This window comes from Delphinapterus leucas, chromosome 6 (genome assembly GCF_059928025.1).
Source record: "Delphinapterus leucas isolate spDelLeu-1000000601 "Yukka" chromosome 6, BTC_Dleu_Yukka2, whole genome shotgun sequence".
Lineage (NCBI taxonomy): Eukaryota > Metazoa > Chordata > Mammalia > Artiodactyla > Monodontidae > Delphinapterus > Delphinapterus leucas.
This window is the reverse complement of record NC_143134.1, coordinates 14,680,243-14,702,669: the sequence shown is the minus strand read 5'-3', so window position 1 is coordinate 14,702,669 and position 22,427 is coordinate 14,680,243. Positions and strand designations below refer to the sequence as shown.

Sequence of the window (22,427 nt, the reverse complement as noted above, 5' to 3'; positions counted from 1 at the left end):
ATGACCCAATTTCTTTCCTTTTTATGGCTGATGTACTTCCTTCTTAAAGCCACTAAAACAAAGAAATAAACTGAATAAGGAATGAAATGACATTAACACACAGGAAGATGAAAGTAATGGGAAAGAAAACAGTGACAGATGAGTAATGACAAGATATTTTAGGAAACTTGAAAATGAATGCACTTGCGAAAACTGACTTCACAGAGATAACCAAAACCTAAGCCAAAGTGGGGGAATGCAAAAGGAAGAAAATAATATCCTCAAACTTTTAGAAATTCGAGGCAGGTAGGACTTCAGAAGATGGGGTCTAGGGGACTTCCCTGGTGGTCCAGTGTGCAAGACTCCACACTCCCAATGCAGAGCGCCTGGGTTCGATCCCTGGTTGGGGAACTAGATCCTGCATGCGTGCCGCAACTAAGAAGCCCACATGCCGCAACTAAGACCTGGCACAGCCTAAATAAATAAATAATAAAATGGGGGCTAGAAAGGAGATAAAGCAAAAGAGTTGATGTAACCTAAGCAGGAATGACAGTGAGTCCTTTATCCTGATTTTCTTGCCTGTGTTCTTCAGGCTAGGATCTAACTTTTTGCCTTCTGAACTGGGCAGAAAGCAGGAGAACAGAAAACCTCCACAAGTTGGGCCAAGAACTTCTGGAGAGTAGGGACTCCAGGCACAACTGGCATCTGTGGTGAAGCATCACCCCAAGAAAACGAGGGTTCTGTGAGTTCTGCACACTGAATGGTGATATTCCTATTCCCCCTAAAATGCCCAAGAGGAAAGATGTACAGACAGTCGGGGAACCACCAGTGAAAAATCTGGGCAGCCATCCTATGGTGAAGACCATTACTCAGTGGATCATCTGCTGTTAGTTGCACTCCAAATAGTTTTTAGTACCTCATTCTTCAATATGAAAAGACATTGGAGGACATCCTGCAATAGGACCAGTAATGAAAAAAGAAGCAGAGGCCAGAATACACATGCAGAGGAAATAAAGAGCAAAGAGAAGAAAATTAAAGAAACAAAGAAATGACTCAAGGGAAAATTCAGGGAGCAGAAAAGGCCATAAAGAAAAAATAAAAGTCTCTGGACAGATGATGCAACAGCAGGCATGAAATACGAGACATTTAGGAAAGGAGAAACGGAGTCATTCAGAGCGTAGAAAGTGCAAATAGTAAACCAAAGTGGAAAAAACATCAATCAAATATTTGTTCTTGCAAAGGACAAATGAAGTGAAGAAATCTGCCAAGAAGTAGAATCAAGATATTAAGAAATAGGAAATCAGAAGGAAAAGATATGAAAATCAGAGTATCAATACAGAGGTTCAATATCTGACCAGAAAGGAAGATGAGAAAAAGAAATGAGATTTCTATGAAAAGCAAGGAATTGATCCATTGCCTGCTCTGTTTAATCACTGAGAGGGATTTGGTTCTGAAAGGGAGTTTGTTGAGTGTGAAGTAATAGTAGGGAATAGAAACGGCAGAGATGATTAAAATGAGACAATTGTTAACACTAGGGAAAACAAAATGCTATCCAAGCACTGTAATTACAGCAAATGACTAAGCTTCACCATGAACAGTAATTACATATTCACAACATGTAAACACTGCATATTAACTTAACCATTAATGTTTACATAACTGAATTTCGAATTCTGCTGGAGAGTTGTGTACACAGAGTGTGGTATAAGGGCAGTAAATTCTTATTTTCCTTTGTAGCAATTTAATAGACACCTTTGCAAATTTTAAAAATCAAGCATAATGTGATAGCAATTTAAATATATGAATGTAAGTTGCAGACACATATCTAAAGAAGGCTGCCTCTGAGGGGCTAGAAATGAACTGGGGATAGGGATGGGCAGGGCAAAGGTACAGCTGATTTTGGTATGTTTTCTATAACTGTCTGAACTTCTAAATGATATCCATGAATTATACTGATACTTTTTAAATGAAGTGCTTTTCAAATGAGGGTGTTGGGGTGAGACACATGACTCTAGATTGTCAAGTTTGGGATTTGATTTTATTCTACTTATAAAGTTAGCCTATTATGTATCATATGTATGTATGTATAACACATTACGGAAAAACCTGAACAAACTTTTTGGCCAACCCATTATTTCATGAGTGCTGACTGCAGACACAGGACTCCAGCGCCAGAGACAAAGGAATTTATTCCTTATTGCCAGCAAGCAGCAGGAGCCTCAGGGTCTTTGCTCAACTTCCCCATCATCCTCAGGTCTCGTGGGAACAATACATCGGGCTCAGGTGGGCACAACACACCTGCGGGTCTGCCTCACAGCTGTGGAACACTGAGTGTGGGGAATCCACTGCTTTTATAGCACGCTGTAAGCAAACCTTCTCTTTGTCCAGGGGGATGTTATCTCATCTCTCAAAATTAGCAGCTACACAAACAGCCATGAGAAACGGCTCAGGTGAAAGTATTGTCAGGGCCTTACCGTCTTGGTAGACCCAGCAGGAGGTAAATCTGTGATTTACTAGCTGTGATTTGGGGCAGGTCTCTTTACCTACGAAAGGCTCATTTTTCTTACATGCGTGATGGTGAAAATACTAATCACCTTGAGCCTGAAATAATCTATGTAAAACACTCAGGATAGTGCCAGGCGTACAATTAGCACTAAAGATTTTAATTTTTATCTTTCCAAAGAGAAAACAAAACCCAAAAAAGCTTAAGTTCTGGTCTTTTCCAGAATCCATAAATTAGCAAATTTGAGGACTCTTGCAAATTATCAATCTATCTAAGCCTTGGTTTTATCAATTGAAAATGGGGATGGTAACATCCTATCCACAAGATAATGGAAGCACGTCATGGGCCGTTAAATATTATCTGCTGCTCCATTTACTGATACTACTAACATGTACCAGGACATCCAACCCTACTACTTACAGTGCAGAAGCATTATTGCATTAACCATCAAATAAATACCAGGAAGAAACTTTACATCAAAAATACCAAACACGGCGAGCTGTCAAAGATCATAACACAATTTCAACTTTTACTTAAGCTAAATACAACCACTTTCTTTGAAATTCAGTTGTGAAAAGAATTAAAGTTTCCTTGTACAATATGTACTTATTTTTTGAACTTTGACAGGCATTAATTCTTTAAAAGACAAGGCAAACTGATTTCAACAGATGCTTTTTAAGAGGCTGTTTATTCAAAGGATATCAATTTACAATGCCATAAAATATATGTTGTAAGTAGATTTCTGCATGTGTGTGATTTTATATATTTTTCTGAAGAGGTCCACAGCTTATATCAGCTTCCTGAAGGGACCATCAACAATACTGAGTTTGCACTGTGATGGGTTAATAAGCTTTATGATCGTCTCTATCATCGGATGACAACAAAACTCCAATTAGAACGCTGGTACCAATGTTCCTTCTAGTGCTCCAACAATCTCATCTCTCCTGTAGAATTATTCATGATAAAATATCAAATCACTCAAGCAAATATGTAAAATCCATGGGCAAATTCCTTATATTTTCTAAAGTTAACTGATTTTTTGGGGAAGAATCATTTATGTATCTTTTTTTTTTTCCTCTCACTGTTGTGGCCTCTCCCGTTGCGGAGCACAGGCTCCGGACGCACAGGCTCAGCGGCCATGGCTCACGGGCCCAGCCGCTCTGCGGCATGTGGGATCTTCCCGGACCGGGGCACGAACCCGTGTCCCCTGCCTCGGCAGGCGGACTCTCAACCACTGTGCCACCAAGGAAGCCCCATTTATGTATCTTTTACTTTAAATTTAATAACGAATAGTGTGTGAGATGTATCATTTCTTGTGTTATAGAAATATATATTTTAAAAGTCATATTAATTAGATAACTCATTTTCATGAAAAATGTTCTGATGCCTTTGAAAGGCAGGAGACTTAAAGGTTAAGGGCATAGAATGGACAGCTAGACCCCCAGAGCGTCTAATTCAGCTCTATCAATTTCTGCTTTGTAATATCAGATGAGTTAACCTCTTAATATCCTCATCTCTAAATAAAGAAATAAGAAATGTTAAGAAATAAATGAGTTGAGACAGATATAAAGTTAAGAATGTTAAGAAATAAATGTTAAGAAATAAATGAGTTAAGAAATAAATGTTAAGAAATAAATGAGTTGAGACAGATATAAAGTATTTAAAATAGTGCCTACCACATAGCAAGCAAAAGCTGTTTTACCTAGTATGATATTACAGATAATACTTCAAAGCTGATAGCTAAGAGGCAATTGTCCTTATAACACTAAATTTAGAAATATTAAAAACTATTAAAATACTTATATTTTGCATAAGGAACTTAAAGTGGAGTCAGAAAGCCTTTTTTAATACTTCAATTAGTGGTTGAGATAGACAGCATACTCTGGGAAATGTTTGTTTGAAAATGGGTAATACCTTGATTTTAATGAGGTGAATTGTTTGTCATAGATTATAGTCATCTTTTTTTAAAATTAGTGCTTCACTAAGCCAAGACTTTTTAAGGGGAAAATTAAAAAAACGCACATCCTGTTTGTGTGTCTTGTCTCAGAAAAGAGAACTCTGTGTCCTCTCTTACACAGGAAGATATTTCCAAAACAGGAGAATGCGAGTAATTACCTCTTGATTTAGTTTTCTTTTGATGTGGTCAGGACAAATCTTTAATTTATATGTAATGTTTTGATAAAGAAATTCAGGATCACAGTCACCAAGGCGATGCATTTTTTTCATCCCTGTGCTGTTAAAGAAGCAATTGTATTGTACCTTAAACAAAAAGAAAGTCAATAAATAGACTTTTTCAGGATATGAGTTATGACAGAAGTTCTACAAACAGTGTTTTTCTTTGCCAAATAATTTCTTCCGGGGTCTTTTTTTTTTTTAAGAATTATGTAATATCTCTTTTTTTACGCCAGAAAAACAGCTAGGATATGAATTTGACATCACAAGCATGGTGAGATCTGGAAAAGATTCTGAGAATGCTATTTACTTCCATACAAAAGGTCACAGAATTAATTCTCTAAGCCAACATTTGAAATTGGCTGGCCAGAGAGCCTTGGATGTTTGGAAAATTAATGGGTGTACGTTCAAATGTATTTGTTCATACACTTCTAATAAACCCTTTTATAAGACAGAGAACATTGTGTCCAGCTGATTTTACAATTGCCTTTTGAAGAGAGAACTTTGCAAATGGACAAGATCACACTTACAGGATCACTTAACCTAGCTGAGTTAGGAGAAAGCTGCTTTTGAAGAATAAATTCTGTGAATTATTTTAGTGTGCTCTCGACTCTGACTTGAATGAATTGTCAGATGATCCCCTGGGACTCTTAAAAATCCAGCAGCTTCACATCTGTCCGTTTATGTCTCTCAAATGATGTCACTGGGGCCCCACCAAGAGTATTCAATGTCAAACATACACCATTATAACTTTATGTCTATGGGCTACATAAAAATGTCACTTTGGGGAATGTGGTTACATTTAGTGGAGCTGATGGCCATTTTTTTGTTCAAACTTTAGTTTCTTATCAGTGATTTAATTCAGTCATCTTTGTGTGCATCCTATATAATTTGGGGGAGGAGAAGATGGGGAAGGCTGGGGTTGGGAGAATGTACTAGTAATCCTTAATAACTAATGTTGATTTAGTGTTTACTATGTGTCAAGCACTCAGCTGAGCGTTTTATACGTATTAACTCATGTATTGGTCACAACATGTCCCCAGAGTAAGTACCATTATTATCTTCCTTTTGGAGATGTGAAAACTGAAATAGAGTGAAATGAAGTGATCTGAGACCATAAACTCTATGGTCACAGAGTCTATGTGAATGACTCAGCCTAGGTGCCCACTAATATATTGCATTTCAGTGGGAAGACTTTCAATACAAGGGGCTGGCTAGAGAGTTCCCCGGAAAGAACTTCGTTTGAATAAACTTAGGTTTATTTGGATCTGGGCCTCTTTTGCTCACGTCCGGAAACTACAAATTCTTGGTAATCCTTGAAGATATCTCAGTAATATACTTTTCGAAGAAAAAGACATTCAAGAGTAGTGAATTATCTGGAATGCCGACATACTAAAGCTTTCTGGAAGGGGGAAAAGTGGGTGGAACGCTGGGGTGGCCATCAGGTCATCTCACTTTGTGGGAAGCCACATCAGAAGTTCAATTGTTAAGCATGGAATTGTGTCCCACGTATTCGAGAGGGCTATTTCGTGGCCCTGATAAGATCTGGTGAAATGCTCTAATTCCATGACAGGGAAGCCCTCTTTAATACCGAGAATTTTGGAGACCTCCAGATTCTGAGTGTTTTACTCTGGGTGTTCACTTAGAAGTTCTTCAGTGTAGTTACAAAGACGATAAAAGTTGTCAGACAAACTGCTTCCCTGCACCCAGCCTTTGCACACTCATACTCCAAACCCTGGATCTCCTTCCCTCCTCAGGGATGCTGTCCCAGTGATTTGGGAGAAGTGTGTCTTTGGCCTTCGGTGTTCGTTTTATAAAACTCACACTCAAATATCTTTTTTAAGGGTCTCAGACACCTCTAGCCCTTTCTGAAGGAAAACATAAATAGATAAATAAACGTGATTGCACGTTTATATATACAGCTTTTCTTTCCCCCCAGACCAGATTGATGTAAAAGGATACCGTTTTTTGCAGTAAATGACATACCCAAGCTGGAGCAAATTTTATTTGAGTAGATGTTAGTCATTACCAAAGCAACATGGTTTTCCAATTGTACCTTGAACAATAGAATATTAATATGATATTATAAATTTCTTTTAAAATTTATTACTTTGAATTCTTTCAGATTGACATTAACACTCTCCTGTCCAATGGATCTCAAGAATTTTCCAATGGATGTGCAAACCTGTACTATGCAACTGGAAAGCTGTAAGTAGGAACAACTTCCTTTTTCTGAATACTTTAAAAAAAGAGAGTAGATGTATATTTGATGGGTTATATAGATAATTTATTTTGTCATTGTTTTTGTCTAACATTTCCTAAATGGGCATGTTATCCTCTACATAGTATGGAAAGGAATGATGTCTATCAGCACATGCACTCTATACTGTGATAAAGAAGTAAATTCAGGACTAGAAATAACAGTTTTTAAGCTTGAGAAACAGCTATTCTCTCTATACAAATCAAAGATAAAAAGGATGATGACCATTAAAGACAAACTACCATTCTTTTTAATGGAGTGTCTGCTGTAGTCCAAGCATTTTGAATATATTATTTCTCATGCTCACAACAAAGATGTTGTTATCCCCATGTTTCCACATATGGAAATGGTCACTTTGAGTGATTTTGCCCCAATTTATGGAGGTGGTAACAACAAACCATCTGGCTTCAAAGGCTATGCTTACTCTGAACCGTTTTGTTGACCCCTCAGTATTTACTCAGAGAGTACACTGCTGGCTGTGTTGTGTGTTATCTCCGGAGAAAAGACATTTCTCACACTTTATCAGAGATTTATCCAAGCTTATAGGCGTTTCTTTAAATTTCTTCTTTCAAAGTGGATCCGTGTGCATCACGGATTAAATGTTAACACACGAAAACTTAAGGTCCTTCTGTTTTTCTGCACTTATCTATAGAATCAGCCCAAACTTAATTGGTTTTCAGTGTTTAATGCCATACAGAAAGTAAGCATTATGCAATATTTTTCTTGTTATACTATGTTATATCAAGAAAAAAAATGTCTGTTTGACATATTCCTTGAGAAAAAATTTGCAGGTGGATCTTCAGACTTGCAGGCCTCAGAGGCCAGGTCTGTAGTGCGGGGGAGCTGCCACTAGATGGCGTGCCTATGTCGTGGGGGGATGCAACCCGCCCTCCACATTTGGTGATTCTTATTAAAGTGAGGAAGTGGAAATACCCGTTTCTCTGATAATATCGCCTTCTTGTTAAATTCAAATGCATTACTTTTATACGTAGTTCTTAAATATTAATCATACTCATGGACAAATTACTAAATTAAATGAAAGGAAAATAAAAATCTAGTTTTAGTTGGGGGAGCTATTTAGCAAAAAATGCGGGGTGGTGGTGGGGAGAAAGACAGGATTCCCAGCAGTGTGCATTTCTAACTGTTCCAGGAAGGCATTTTTAAAAATTAATTAATTAATTCGTTTATTTATTTTTGGCTGCCTTGGGTCTTCGTTGCTGCGCGCGGGCTTTCTCTAGTTGCCGTGAGCGGGGGCTACTCTTCATCGCGGTGTGTGGGCTTCTCATTGCGGGGGCTTCTCTTGTTGCGGAGCGCGGGATCTAGGCACAGTTGTGGCGCGCAGGCTCAGTAGTTGTGGCTCACGGGCTCAGTAGTTGTGGCGCTTGGGCACTAGAGTGCAGGCTCAGTAGTTGTGGTGCACGGGCTTAGATGCTCCGCGGCACGTGGGATCTTCCCGTACCAGGGCTCAAACCCATATCCCCTGCACTGGCAGGCGGATTCTTAACCACTGTGCCACCAGGGAAGTCCCCAGGAAGGCACTTTGAGGACAGGCTTCTTGGTTACAAAATTAGGTACATGGGAGAGTAATCGAGAAAAAAAATCGTATGAAAAATAGTCTAAGCCACACTGGTTCCCTAATTACTTACTAAACCAAGGATGCTGGATGTTATCCAATAGTGAGGAGCTATTCAAGATGTAGGAGCAAGAAAATGAGTTGGTCAATATTATGCTGTTAAAAATTCTCTCAGCCAGAGGAACCAAGGTTATTTAAGAAGGTTTCATAATATTCCAACAAAAAGAATAAAAGTGGGGACAAAAAGGAGCAATGTGGAAGGTAGGAACAGTACAGGTTGATGCTGTAGAGAAGGCAAAATGTTATCTTTAACTTCTTAGGCTCTTCAGGCTGGGCCTGAAAATTAAACGGAGATAGGATAGATTAACAGAAGAAAAGGATACCCATTTATTTAATGTTAAGTTTTACATAACATGGGATCTGTCATAAGGAGATGACTAGTCAAGGAAGTGGCCAAACCTAAATGCTTTTATACCAGGTTGAACAAAGAGAAGCAATTGTGGAAAAGTACCTAGACTGTGTGGGGAAACTAAAGGAAGATGAGAATTATTTTAAAAAGTCTGTGTGTACAGAATTCTCTTGGCTTTGATTCCTGGTACGGGGAGCACGTCTTTCATGTGGGAGTTTTTATCTACAGTTTTCAGGAAGAAAAGGGGAGATTAGAATGGTCTTCTTGCATCTGCTGTTTTTCAGGTGCCTTTAGCTCAAAATAATCCTTCTACTAAAGTGGCATATTTAGGGGGCACATATTCCACCATTCTTCATTCACTTCAATACAAAGTGGATGCAAAGGCTCTGGGAATGAGTGAGTCAGAGCTAAAGAGCTTTCATAGGTAGAATCGTTTTGGAAATACTGACAGAGAAAGAAAACATAGAATAAGTAAATGTTAAAGGGAATATTGATAAATCCAATCTTAATATATTTGAAGTTCGGGAAATTTAGGTATAAAGCAAAGGGAAGAGTGAGACCTGAAGACATACTATTAACAGCCATCTACAGAGTGGTTCAACCATAACAAAATTTTTAGTGGAGAGAATGCACAGATGAAAACAAACACACAAAGAAGAGCCAACGCTTAACAAAGGCCTTCATTTCGAGGTTGTTGGAAGGAATTCCAGTCAAGGGGTTGTCATAGATAGCAAATTAAAATCGCAATCATGCAATCTCAAAAGAGAAGGGGCAACTGAGGAGATCTGTTTAAGAGCATCAAGTGCTGTGAAATGGTGTTTTTTTTTTAAGTACTTGAAAAAAGTCATTTTTATTGATGATAAAGACAAATGTGATTAGAATGATGAGGCTCAAAGCTGGATTCCAAAAAGTTTTAAGAAAAAGGGGGAACATGATGAGCAAGTGGTAGCAGTGAGTGAAATCCATAGTTCCATGAATGTTCGTTATTACAGATGAGAGGGTACAGGGCCTAAGGACAGCTGGCTCACTGGACTTCGTTAGAATAAGGAAAGCTTCGTGGGCTATTTTGCAGACACACATGCTCATGTAACAAGACCTTTCATCTTCCTGCCTTTCCAACAACATTTCCAATCAATCAAAAACCCAGTGCGGGAAAGCAAAGCCTCTTGTTGCCTCCGCGTTATTTCTTTTTTCTTTTTCTTTTTTTTTTTTTGCGGTACGCGAGCCTCTCACTGTTGTGGCCTCTCCCGTTGCAGAGCACAGGCTCCAGACGCGCAGGCTCAGCGGCCATGGCTTACGGGCCCAGCCGCTCCGCGGCATGTGGGATCCTCCCTCACCGGGGCACGAACCCGTGTCCCCTGCATCGGCAGGTGGACTCTCAACCACTGCGCCACCAGGGACGCCCCGCCTTATTTCTTTATCAAGAGTTGGTAGACTGCCTCAAGTATCCCTTTCATATTTCGGTCATTAAACACTTCCTGCCCCCTTATTAGAAATTAATTTAGCTCACAATAGAGATACTGTTTGTTAAACTCTTTTAGCAGATGCTAAGAAAATCCTGTCAAAGTAAAAGCTACTGAAGTCAAATTCTTCAAGGTGTTTTTCTTAAACTGTTTTATTTATTTACTTATTTTTTAGCATCTTTATTGGACTATAATTGCTTTACAATGGTGTGTTAGTTCCTGCTGTATAACAAAGTAAATCAGCCATAGGCATACATATATTCCCATACCTACTGCCTCTTGTGTCTCCCTCCCACCCTCCCTATCCCACCCCTCTAGGTGGATACAAAGCACTGAGCTGATCTCCCTGTGCTATGCGGCTGCTTCCCACTAGCTATCTATTTTACATTTCGTAGTGTATATATGTCTATGCCACTCTCTCACTTTGTCCCAGCATACCCTTTCCCCTCCCCATGTCCTCAAGTCCATTCTCTACATCTGTGTTTTTATTCCTGTCCTGCCCCTAGGTTCTTCAGAACCTTTTCTTTTTTTTTTAGATTCCATATATATGTGTTAGCCAACGGTATTTGTTTTTCTGTTTCTGACTTACTTCACTCTGTATGACAGTCTCTAGGTCCATCCACCTCACTGCAAATAACTCAATTTCGTTTCTTTTTATGGCTGAGTAATATTCCATTGTATATATGTGCCACTTCTTCTTTATCCATCTGTCGATGGACACTTAGGTTGGTTCCATGTCCTGGCTATTGTAAATAGAGCTGCAGTGAACATTGTGGTACTGACTTTCTGAATTATGGTTTTCTCAGGGTATATGCCCAGTAGTGGGATTGCTGGATCATATGGTAGATCTATTTTTGGTTTTTTGAGGAACCTCCATACTGTTCTCCATAGTGGCTGCATCAATTTACATTCCCACCAACAGTGCAGGAGGGTTCCCTTTTCTCCACACCCTCTCCAGAATTATTATAGTGCCTTCCTAGTCTCTACTCCAACTTTAGACAGCATTTAGGTGTTGCAAAACTGACGTTGGCTCACAGAGTCTGTTTGAATAGTTTGGGTCTATGAAATAAACTGATTAGTTCATAAATTTGAGCAGATCTGACCCTCCAACCCTCTGATAGGCAGACACAGAATGTTCTTTCACAACCTGGAGTTTATTCCAAAGAGGTAGCTGGGCAGATCCCTCCCATACCTCTCTCAGGGCAGAACCAAATATACACATTTTCCTCATTAAAATGGGCTCAAGATCAGGTCCTTTTCTGATTTTAGTTGAGATTTCTCACATGAACTTTAAAACACTGTACATTCAAGGCGTGGTAATTTTGTGAAGTTTTGAAAAATGTGAACGATGTTATCAGCATGATTGTCATTTGAGGAGACCAATTAGGAGTCACAAATTTTATTTCCACCATTATCCTAAGAGAGAGAGGGAGAAAGGTTACACTGACCGTCTATGATAAAGTCTTTTAGGTCTTCAGAGAGAAATGTAACCAAAGTACTAGTAGAATAATGGTGATAGGTTAGTTACACCAGAGAATTTTAGAGAAAGTGTAAATACTAAGAAAATAATTTAGCGCGCCTAAGAACTTAAATGAAACCGCATGTAACAACCTGGTTTATGGTAATATTATTCAAGTTAAATGCACAAATTATAAATTACAGTGTTTTAGTTAAATACATTTTGACATGGCAGTTGTTCCTTGTCAGGTTAATAAAATTTACTGCAGTAATATTTCTCCTGGCGATAGACAGCCAGCACCCGCTAAGTGTGAGCATTTTCTTCCTTTTGTTTTTTAAATTCCACCTGTTCCTTAAGAACACAAGATTTGAAATCCCAGTCTCTTTCTCTCTCTCGCTTCCAATTGAGGAAGCTGGACCAAATATGATTCCAGTTCACTTTTAAAACTAAATGTGAATCTATAATTTACTAATAAATCTCAAACTTGTTTTGAACTTAAATGTTTGCGCAGCCCACATTTTCTCTTTAAATAAGTATTACTTTTACGATTTCCTCCTGGTATAAAGTATTAAGCAATAACCTATTTTCTTCTGTAGTCTTTTTTTTTTAACATCTTTATTGGAGTTAAAAAATGTTGTGTTAAAAAATGGTGTGGGGCTTCCCTGATGGTGCAGTGGTTGAGAGTCCGCCTGCCGATGCAGGGGACACGGGTTCGTGCCCCGGTCCGGGAGGATCCCACATGCCGCGGAGTGGCTGGGCCTGTGAGCCATGGCCGCTGAGCCTGCGCGTCCAGAGCCTCCCTGTGCTCCGCGACAGGAGAGGCCACAGCAGTGAGAGGCCTGAGTACCGCAAAAAAAAAAAAAAAAAAAAAGTGTGTTAGTTTCTGCTGTATAACAAAGTGAATCAGCTATATGTATGTATATATCCCCATATCCCCTCCCTCTTGCATGTCCCTCCCACCCCCCTATCCCACCCCTCTAGGTTGTCACAAAGCACCGAGCTGATCTCCCTGTGCTATGCGGCTGCTTCCCACTAGCTATCGATTTTACATTTGGTAGTGTATATATGTCCGTGCCACTCTCTCACTTCGTCCCAGCTTACCCTTCCCTCTCCCCATGTCCTCAAGTCCATTCTCTACATCTGCATCTTTGTTCTGTCCTGCCCCTAGTTTCGTCAGAACCGTTTCTTTTTTTTTTAGATTCCATATATATGTGTTAGCATATGGTATTTGTTTTGTTTTTCTCTTTCTGACTTTCTTCTGTAGTCTTTTAACCTATTTTTAAAAAATGACCGAAGATGAAATTTTTTAAAGATAATGGAATACATTTGAATGATGTGTTCAAAATCAGCAAATTTGTACTAGAAAATTTGAACAATAGAAAAACAAAGAGGGACATGATTTAACCTTGACTCACAACTGTCCTCACGTGTATTAACCCTTTTGGAGTTTGTCTCATGACCCTTTTTCCTTTACTCGTGTGTATGAGTGTGTGTGTGATTATGTATATATGTGATTATATATGACCAAATATGATTCCAGTTCACTTTTAGAACTAAATGTGAATCTATAATTTACTAATAAATCTCAAACTTGTTTTGAACTTAAATGTATGCTCAGCCCACATTTTCTCTTTAAATAAGTATTACTTTTACGATTTCCTCCTGGTATAAAGTATACCTGATGACAGGGGTGACCATATAATTTATCATCAAAATGGGGACACTTAGGAGAATAAATGAAGGGCACCACATGTATTTAAATTTTTATATCTTTGTAATATATATTTATTAACTGACATGATTTTTATATTAGTGGATGAGTATCGTTCTAGGTTTTTAAATATAATCCGTCCTAAATCAAACCAAACTAATTTGGAATCATCTTTAAAGCTGCAATTTTGGTACTAAATTTGAAATTGTTGACACCATTAGTGGATCTTGCTATATAGACTATAATGGTTTTATTAAGAAAATAATCTGTATGCAGTTGAGATAGCTAAAGTACTTGATAATTTTAGAGCTTAATTTTACTTTTCTTTGTATTGAAGTAGGTAACTAGTTCAGCCCATATATTTTTACAGATATTGTCTCTGTCTTTGTCTTGAGTACCTTTTATCAAAAAATGTTTTTATAGAACAAAACTCAGTCAAATTAGTTGCTTTTATTTAGGAATCTTTTAAAATTCTTCACCTAATTCACACGCTGGAAAATAGGCCTTCTGAATTCCATTGAATTTCAATATAAGTTATCCAATTAAAAACAAGCAGTCCATCAATATAATTTTCTCATAATTTAATATATTCCAAAGCACATTTATTAAATAAATAATGAATAAATATTGTACAGCATTTGAGACTTCAGTGTTCTCCCTTACTATTGTAGGGATTAATCTCAATGTGTACCTGTTTAGAAACATCATATTTATAATTCCTATCTGATAAAAAGTTTCAGAATCTAAAATTTTAGTGCTCCATTCATAACATAATTTGATTAAATATTTCCAACTGATTTTGAACAAATGCAACCGAAATTTAGAGAACCTATTTACTGAGAGTTCAATACCATTGCAGAATATATAAGTTCATTTTTTTTAATAAGTTCATTTCTAAAGTACTTTCAAATGCTCAAATTTTAAAAAAAAATTTATCTGATGGCAAGCAGTAAATAGAGAAATGTGTTATGCCATGATGAAATATAATTTTTAATTCAACATCAGCTTTGTCACACAGAGAATTATAGTTCACTTAACTCGACGTTCCTATAAAAATGTAAAATTTAACAACTATCACTTCTCTTCAATTGATGGAATGGAGCAGAGCTTATGGATGTAAAATAAATCATATATGCATCGTTACTAATTTCAAGAATACTGCATCTCCATAGATTTTTCAATTTAGTAAGAACATAATTTTTAACATGGTGATGAGTTCCAACAAATATTTTATTCAGATCCATCACAAACAAGTGACATTTATTTTCAACGCTGAACTTTTTAAATGAATTTAACAGACTTTACAATAGAATTTACAGTGACATCACATACTTCATCCTCAACACATGTAATTCCAAAAGAATTAGATTTAAAAATCAAACTCATTTAAAATCATTTGAACCAATTTTCTCTTTGAAGCAGGAAATGATACTGAAACAAAACTGCCATCATTTAATTGCTTGCAAATTTCCTGTTATGCGCTTTTCCAAGAAAACCTGAAGTCAAAAAAGAGTGAAATTAATTCAGAAAAATAATCATTCGATCTAAATAAAAATTCAGTTTTCATAGAGTGATACGTAAATGCTCCCCCTGCAAACACACTTATCAAATGATCATCTTTGGGCAGTATTCCAAAAATGACTATATCTTTTGAAATAGATGCTGATATGTTTTCAGCTCATTTGTGTCTTGTGGCTTTTATGTGGACAGCGCTATCCTTGTAGCCCCTTTCGTGAATGTTAAATATAAACAACATTTTGTTCAAGTTGCACCTTCACCATCAACTTTTTGTGTGAAATGGAAATTTGGTGCTTGCTTTTTCAGTAAATATTGAATTCTTTTAGCCATTGCAGCTAGGAGAGTTTATTACAAAATATGAGTGTTGCCAAATAATAAAATAAATGTTTGTAGGTTTTAAAGCATTCGGGTTACTTCCTATATGATCCTTAGCAGTACTAAGCTAGTAGTACTAAGCAGTACTCAGCTTTCAGTTACAACTAACATAATTTTCTGTGACACTTAGGCACTTTGACACTTCACACATGTCCCAGGTTTGTATACCAAGTGCCCAGAGCGGGTAACAAAGGTGAAAAGTACTGCCGCTACTGCGATCAGGAGTTAGCTGCCCTTGAAATATTAGTTACTGAAGGGGTCTGATAAAGATAGAGGGACCATTGCTGAAGCGGGCTGTTTTACAGGTTTAACCTAATATTTCATACTCTATTATACTATGGGAGAATCTAGAAGTAAAATTGAAGATATACCAAACCAATAATGATGTATTTTCAAACAATGATTAATAATGATACCTAATCTAAAAATGAAGAATCTAGAACAACTGATAAGTCAGAGAGGACATAGGGGAGAAAAAAAAAGGTAATCTAGAGCTGTTTTGGCAAACGAAGATGTATGGTTAGAATTCTTATAACCAATTGACTCCTTTACTAAGAGAAAGGAAGAAAAAGGGAAATCCTGGAAGATTGAATATTTTTTCTCTTAAGACACTAAGCTCTCAAAAAACAACTGAGTCATTGTTTTTAAAAAATAAATTTATTTTATTTATTTATTTTGGCTGCTTTTGTTCGTTGCTGTGCACAGGCTACTCTTCGTTGTGGTGCGCGGGCTTCTCATTGTGGTGGCTTCTGTTGTTACGGAGCACGGGCTCTAGGCACGTGGACTTCAGTAGTTGTGGCATGCGGGCTCAGTAGTTGTGGCTCCTGGGGTCTAGCACTCAGGCTCAGTAGTTGTGGCACACAGGCTTAGTTGCCCTGCGGCATGTGGGATCTTCCCGGACCAGGTCTCAAACCCGTGTCCCCTGCATTGGCAGGCGGATTCTTAACCACTGTGCCACCAGGGAAGTCCCTGAGTCATCTTTAAGTCTACCCCAATCAGATGGGATGGAGGCATCATATTAAGATACAAACAGTTGTAAATGATTGAAAACAAACACCCCTCTAGTTTTCACATCTGAGAATAGTAAATATTTAATTTAACACTGCTACACCTGAATAATTGTTACAGTCTTTCCTCTGGAAGGCTTTATCTGATTCTCCTTCTGCTCCTGTACTCCAGCTTAGTTTAGACCCCTTTCTGCACTCACATAGAACTCCGCTTATTCTCTATCAGACTCTTCACAATCTGTTAGTTTATCTGTTTTATTGTCAGTTGCCACTGTTCTACGAGCATCTTGACTGGAGCTGGGCAGTTCCAGCCGTTTACCTAGGTACTTATATAGGGTAGGAACTCAACAATTATTTATTAAATTAATGAACTAGTTAAATTAATTCCAGGGCAACATTTCGGTAATAAAATTTTTTCTTGTTGGTAATATTTGAATATTTTTATAGATGAGATTTTTTAAAAATAGAGCTTTTAGAGCAGTTTAAGGTTCACAACAAAATTGATCAGAAATTGACAATTTCCCTTACAGTTCCCTACCCACCCCGCACATGCACATCCTCTGCTAGTGTCAACACCCCACACCAGAGTGGTGCGTTTATTATAATCCGTGGACCTACATTAGGGTTCACTCTTGGTGGTGTGCATTCTCTGAGTTTCGACAAATATGTAATGACATGTATTCCACTGTAGTATTGTACAGAATAGTTTCACTGCCCTAAATATCCTCTGTGCTCTGCCTATTCACTTCTTCCTCCCCCAGATCCCTGGTTACCACTGATCATTTTCCTGCCTCCATAGTTTTGCTCTTTCTAGAATGTCATGGAGTTGTACCCTTTTCAGATTGATTGACTTCTTCCATTTAGTAAGATGCATTTAAGGTTCCTCCATGTTTTCTCATGGCTTGATAGCTCATTTCTTTTTAGTGCTGAATACTATTCCATCATCTGGATGTACTGCAGTTTACTTATCCACTTACCTGCTGAAGAATATCTTGGTAGCTTCTAAGTTTTGGCATGTACAAAGCTGCTATAAATTTCTATGTGCAGGTTTCTGTGTAGACATATGTTCGACTCATTTGGTTTTCAACTCATTTGATTGCTAGATCATATGGTAAGAGTATGTTTAGTTTTATAAGGATCCACCAAACTGTCTTCTGAAGTGGCTGTACCATTTTTTCATTCTCACCAGCAGTGAATTCTTGTTAGTCCACATCCCCTCGTCAGTATTTGGTGTTGTCAGTATTCTAGATTTTGGTCATTCTAATAGGTGTGTTGGTTTCTTGTTGTTTTAATATGAAATTCTCTAATGACATAACAAGAATTTTTTAAAAGATTATAAATTTATATCTCCTGATATCTTACACAAGCCCCCTACCATTTCTTGTGTTTAATTAGAGTTTTTAAAAAACTATTTTCTTATCTAATGCCAGAGAAATTGGGAATTTGCATGAGGGCTTTTTTTCAGAGGGCTGGAAAAGATCTCAAGGAAAAATTACAATTCTTTCAAATATTGCAAACTTCCACAGCATATTAATTGCATATCTATTGAACCCATTTTTTGGTGCTTCAAACTATGATTCATTATTTAAATATATATCAGGAGTGTATTTTCTAAGATATTTGCGTGCACAAAATTATACACGTTTTAAAAAATTCTGCATACATCCATTGCAAGCTCTCCACTCGCCAAAGTTGATGAGAAGCCCAACATCATAAATTCTTCAGGACGCCCCCTCCTTCATAGTGTTAGGAAACAGTGTCTGGGTTTATGTGAGTCTTGAACCAAAGTCTTTGAGGCTATTATGGCCATGCTGCCGCTTCTCCACATGGACATCAATGTCGTTACCAGAGGCTGAACATTGGGTTGCGTTCTGCTATGGCCCACTCTCGACTAGCCCCAGAGGTACCACTCAAGAAGTTCAGGCTCCAGAAGCTTTTTCTGCATCTCAAGATTATACCTACGTCTTACTTTCCCGCACCACAGATATTCATACTGCTATGGTCCACTTGATGTTCTACAACCCCCTCCCCCCAGTTATAGTGCCGCATGCAATTGGCACAAGTTTTTAATGTTTATACATGCTTAGATAGCTTTCTACACTTTATCTTTGATTCTTTTGATCAGTCTGTCTGTTTCTTTAACAGTAACTAATCCTTTCCTATTCTTATTTATTTTTTTTTTGCGGTACGCGGGCCTCTCACTGTTGTGGCCTCTCCCGTTGCGGAGCACAGGCTCCGGACGCGCAGGCTCAGCGGCCATGGCTCACGGGCCCACCATGGCTCACGGGCCCAGCCGCTCCGTGGCATGTGGGATCTTCCCGGACCGGGGCACGAACCGGTGTCCCCTGCATCAGCAGGCGGACTCTCAACCACTGCGCCACCAGGGAAGCCCTCCTATTCTTTTTTTATAGTGTATTTTAATTAGATTTATAAGGCTATATTCAATGATATCATAAAATCAGAGGGCTGGAAAAGGCTTTGGAGTTCATCTATTTTAACTAACACAATGATTAAGGGTCTCATAACATTCCTGACAGATCATTTCCTAGCCTCTGCTTGAGGGAAACTTGTTACCTTACCAATTCCACTGTGAAATTCTTTTAGAACATTCTCACTTACACTTATTTAGCTGAAATGTGCCTTCTTGAACTTCCTGTTTGTTACTTTTCTGTCTTCACCTTTCTCTTCCCAAGGTGAAAATTCTCTGATCCTTCCTATAGCTTTTTTTTTTCCTTTATATATTATCTCCCTTGATAATCTCAGATAGTCTATAATTTTAATATCATCCTTAGGTAGGTGACTCTCAAACTTATAACTACAATCCTGATCTCACTTTCAATGTATAGGTCCGTGATTTCAACAATTTTCAACATATAAATCAACGTTCAAACTTGTTAGCAACACCTGCGTCTCCTGCTAGCATCTTAAATTCAGTGTACCCGCAAGTAAACCCATCAGATACAAACACACAAGCCCATCTTCCTCCTTTCCCTTTATCTATTTCTAATTCAAACAGTCAACCTCCTCGTACACGTTACATACTATTTTAGGTACTGGAAAAATATGTCAGTGACTAAAATAGAATAATCTCTGTTTTTATAAAGTTTAAATTCCAGGAGGCTAGATAAAAAATAAACAAAATAAAAACTTGATGACTATATACCATGGCAGGTAAAGAGTAGTTCAAAGGAAAAAAATAAACAGGAAAGGGTAATGTAGACTCATTGGAAGAAAAGTATTTTATAAGATGGTCAGAGAAGGCTACTCTACTGACATGACGTAAGCAAAGACTGTGGCATAGCTACTTGTCAGTGACTTAGACTTGAAACTTTGAAAAGTTCTTTAACTTCTTATTTTCCCTTAACTATATATTTAATTAATTTCCAATTTTGACAAAATGATCTACTGAAGTATTACCTCTACCTTATATTCCTGAAGAACCATTGAGGAAGAATGAAAATTTTTTCTTTACCTTCTCAAGAATGCAGATAAACCTGTTAAAATTTAATTTATTTTATTGTGTTCAAAACACTTAGCATGAGATCTACCTTCTTAACAGATTTTTAGGCGTACAATACATTATTGTTGAGTGTAGGTATGAGGCGATACAGCTGATCTCTAGAACTTATTCATCTTGTTTGACTAAAACTTTATGCTTGTTGAGTATTCTCATTTCCCCATCCCTCAGCCCCTCACAGTCACCATTCCATTCTTTAATTCTATGAATCTGATAATTTAAGATGCCTCATACAGGTGAAGTCATGCCGTATGTGTCTTTCTGTGGCTGGCTTATTTCACTCGGCACAATATCCTTGAGCTTCATCCATGGTGCCGCAAAAACTAAAAATAGGACTACCGTGTGATCCAGTAATCCTACTTCTGGGTATTTATCACAAGAATTGAAATGAGGATCTTGAAGAAATACTAGCACTACTGTGGTCATTGTAGCACTGTTCACAGTAGCCAAGATGTGGGAATAAGCTATATGTCCATTGACAGACGAATGGACAAAAAATGTAATATATACATACAGTGGGGTACTATTCAGCCTTTAAAAAGAAGGAAATTCTGTAATATGGGGGAAAAACCCTTAGTTTCTGAAGGTGGTAATTTCTTAAATCTTGGTTGCAATGTGAAATTGGAAACCATAGCAATGAACTCTTCTTTTTTTGTTGTTGAAGTATAATTGATTTACAACATGGTGGTAGTTTCAGGTGTATAGTAAAGTACAGCAAAATAATCTGAAAAAAATATGAATATATAACTAAATCACTTTGCTGTATATTTTTCAATGAACTCTTCATGCTCTTGTAAATTAAAATCTGTTTGTGTCTTGAACGTTAAATGGATCTTTTGCCTATGCATGATTTTTAACATCATGCTTTGATCATTTGGAAAACATTAGCTTAATGAGTTATTCAGATATTCCAAACATTGACACATGACATTATACAATATTGAAAAGTCACATCTGTTAATATCACCGCTGAGCTCATCAAAAAATCTTTAAGTATTGGGAAAATAATTTTTCCAAAATTTAATGTTAAGTAGAAAGCTCAAAATCTACCATTGACAACAAATACTGTCAGTTGTTTCCCTCAACACGATAGGTTCACTCACTTCTTTTATTTTCAAGAAAATGATTGGCCATATACCTAATTGTAATAACCGCAGTTTGCCAGTCATTTTTTTTTCAAGTAAAAATGGTGTTTCGAGCAAAACCAGCTGGTTTACTTGCAAATCAATCACACCAGTGCTTTCCCTTAAAAGAACCATCGTGTTACAACGTGCAGCTGAAGTGCTTTATCTGTACTTCCCATTCCCATACACAGAATATTAAAAGGACATTTATATAAGGGTCAGAATTTACTAAGATTGTAATTGTTATTGTTTCATCAAGGATTGAGGACATTCTTAAATAAAATGGCATTGTTTATACTGCAAGATACGGCAGTAAAGAATACAATAACGACTAGCACAGTTTGCAGCCACCACTTTTATTCTAAAGCACTAGAAGTTTTACTTACTGTGTTTTCACCATCTGGACCAATGTCAACACAAGAAAAAAGGCAGATAATGTCTTATGAATATGAAAGCAGTTTGGATTTTGTGAATCCCATGAGAAGGTTCTACTAGAGTAATGTTTCTAAAGCACAATTTTTGTCATGTCACTCCCCTGCTCAAAAGATTTCAATTGTTTATCATTGCCCCCAGGGAATTTTAAAAAATCAAACTTTGCAACCTGGAGTGTAAATTTTACATAATCTTACATTAATTCATCTTTTTATTCCATATGCTTCTTCATGCAAACTGGCTCTAGATAAATAAAGTTATTGCTATTCCTATTATAAACCTTGGGAGTTTGTGGTTTCTTTCAACCAATTATACTGTTTCCTTTGCCTGAGTGCCTCACTGTCTCTCACGTTCTTTATATGCTGGTCTTGCCTTTCTTCAAGGTGCAACTCAAATGAGGCTTAAATGGCTATTATAGATCCCTCTTCTGAAAGCACATAGCACTTTGAACCTCCCCCTTGCCACTTATTTTCTACCTGGTAATAGCACCTCACATCCCATGAAACCCAGTAGGGTGCCTTACATATGGTCTGTGCCGAACAAATACTTGTTGAAGAAACAAGTGTTTGCTTGCATTGAGTCATTTGTTTACACGTTTCCCTGCAGCTACCCTATGAGATTGTTGGCTGAAGGTAGGGTTAATGCTTTTGTTCCCTCAATGAAGTATTCCTTGTTGTGGAACTCATTATGGTACAAGGCCATTCAGCTCACAGCCTGAATCTCATTAGCCGGTCTCTTCACCTTGGCAATTCTCAGAATTGTATAAAGTTCTGCCAACCAAAAGCATAAGGATGCTAAAACACTGTGAACTGTGTAGAAAAGCACTGATTTTTTTTTAAAGTTACGTTTGAAGGCTTATTGAGGCAAAATTACCATTTAGTTAATTTCCTTGAACATCCACTTAGTTACTTAGAATAAAAGCATT

The 22,427-nt window shown here is 37.5% G+C and overlaps 1 protein-coding gene across 1 annotated transcript in view; it reads left to right on the top strand.

Annotated features, from left to right (window-relative positions):
• The window catches only part of GLRA3 (glycine receptor alpha 3), a 157,210-nt gene that overhangs the window by 96,901 nt on the left and 37,882 nt on the right, over positions 1 to 22,427 (top strand). Inside the window, exon 5 of the mRNA XM_089912733.1 lies at positions 6,780 to 6,862. Within this exon, the coding sequence (XP_089768859.1) occupies positions 6,780 to 6,862 (83 nt within the window). The remainder of the gene's footprint in view (positions 1 to 6,779; positions 6,863 to 22,427) is intronic.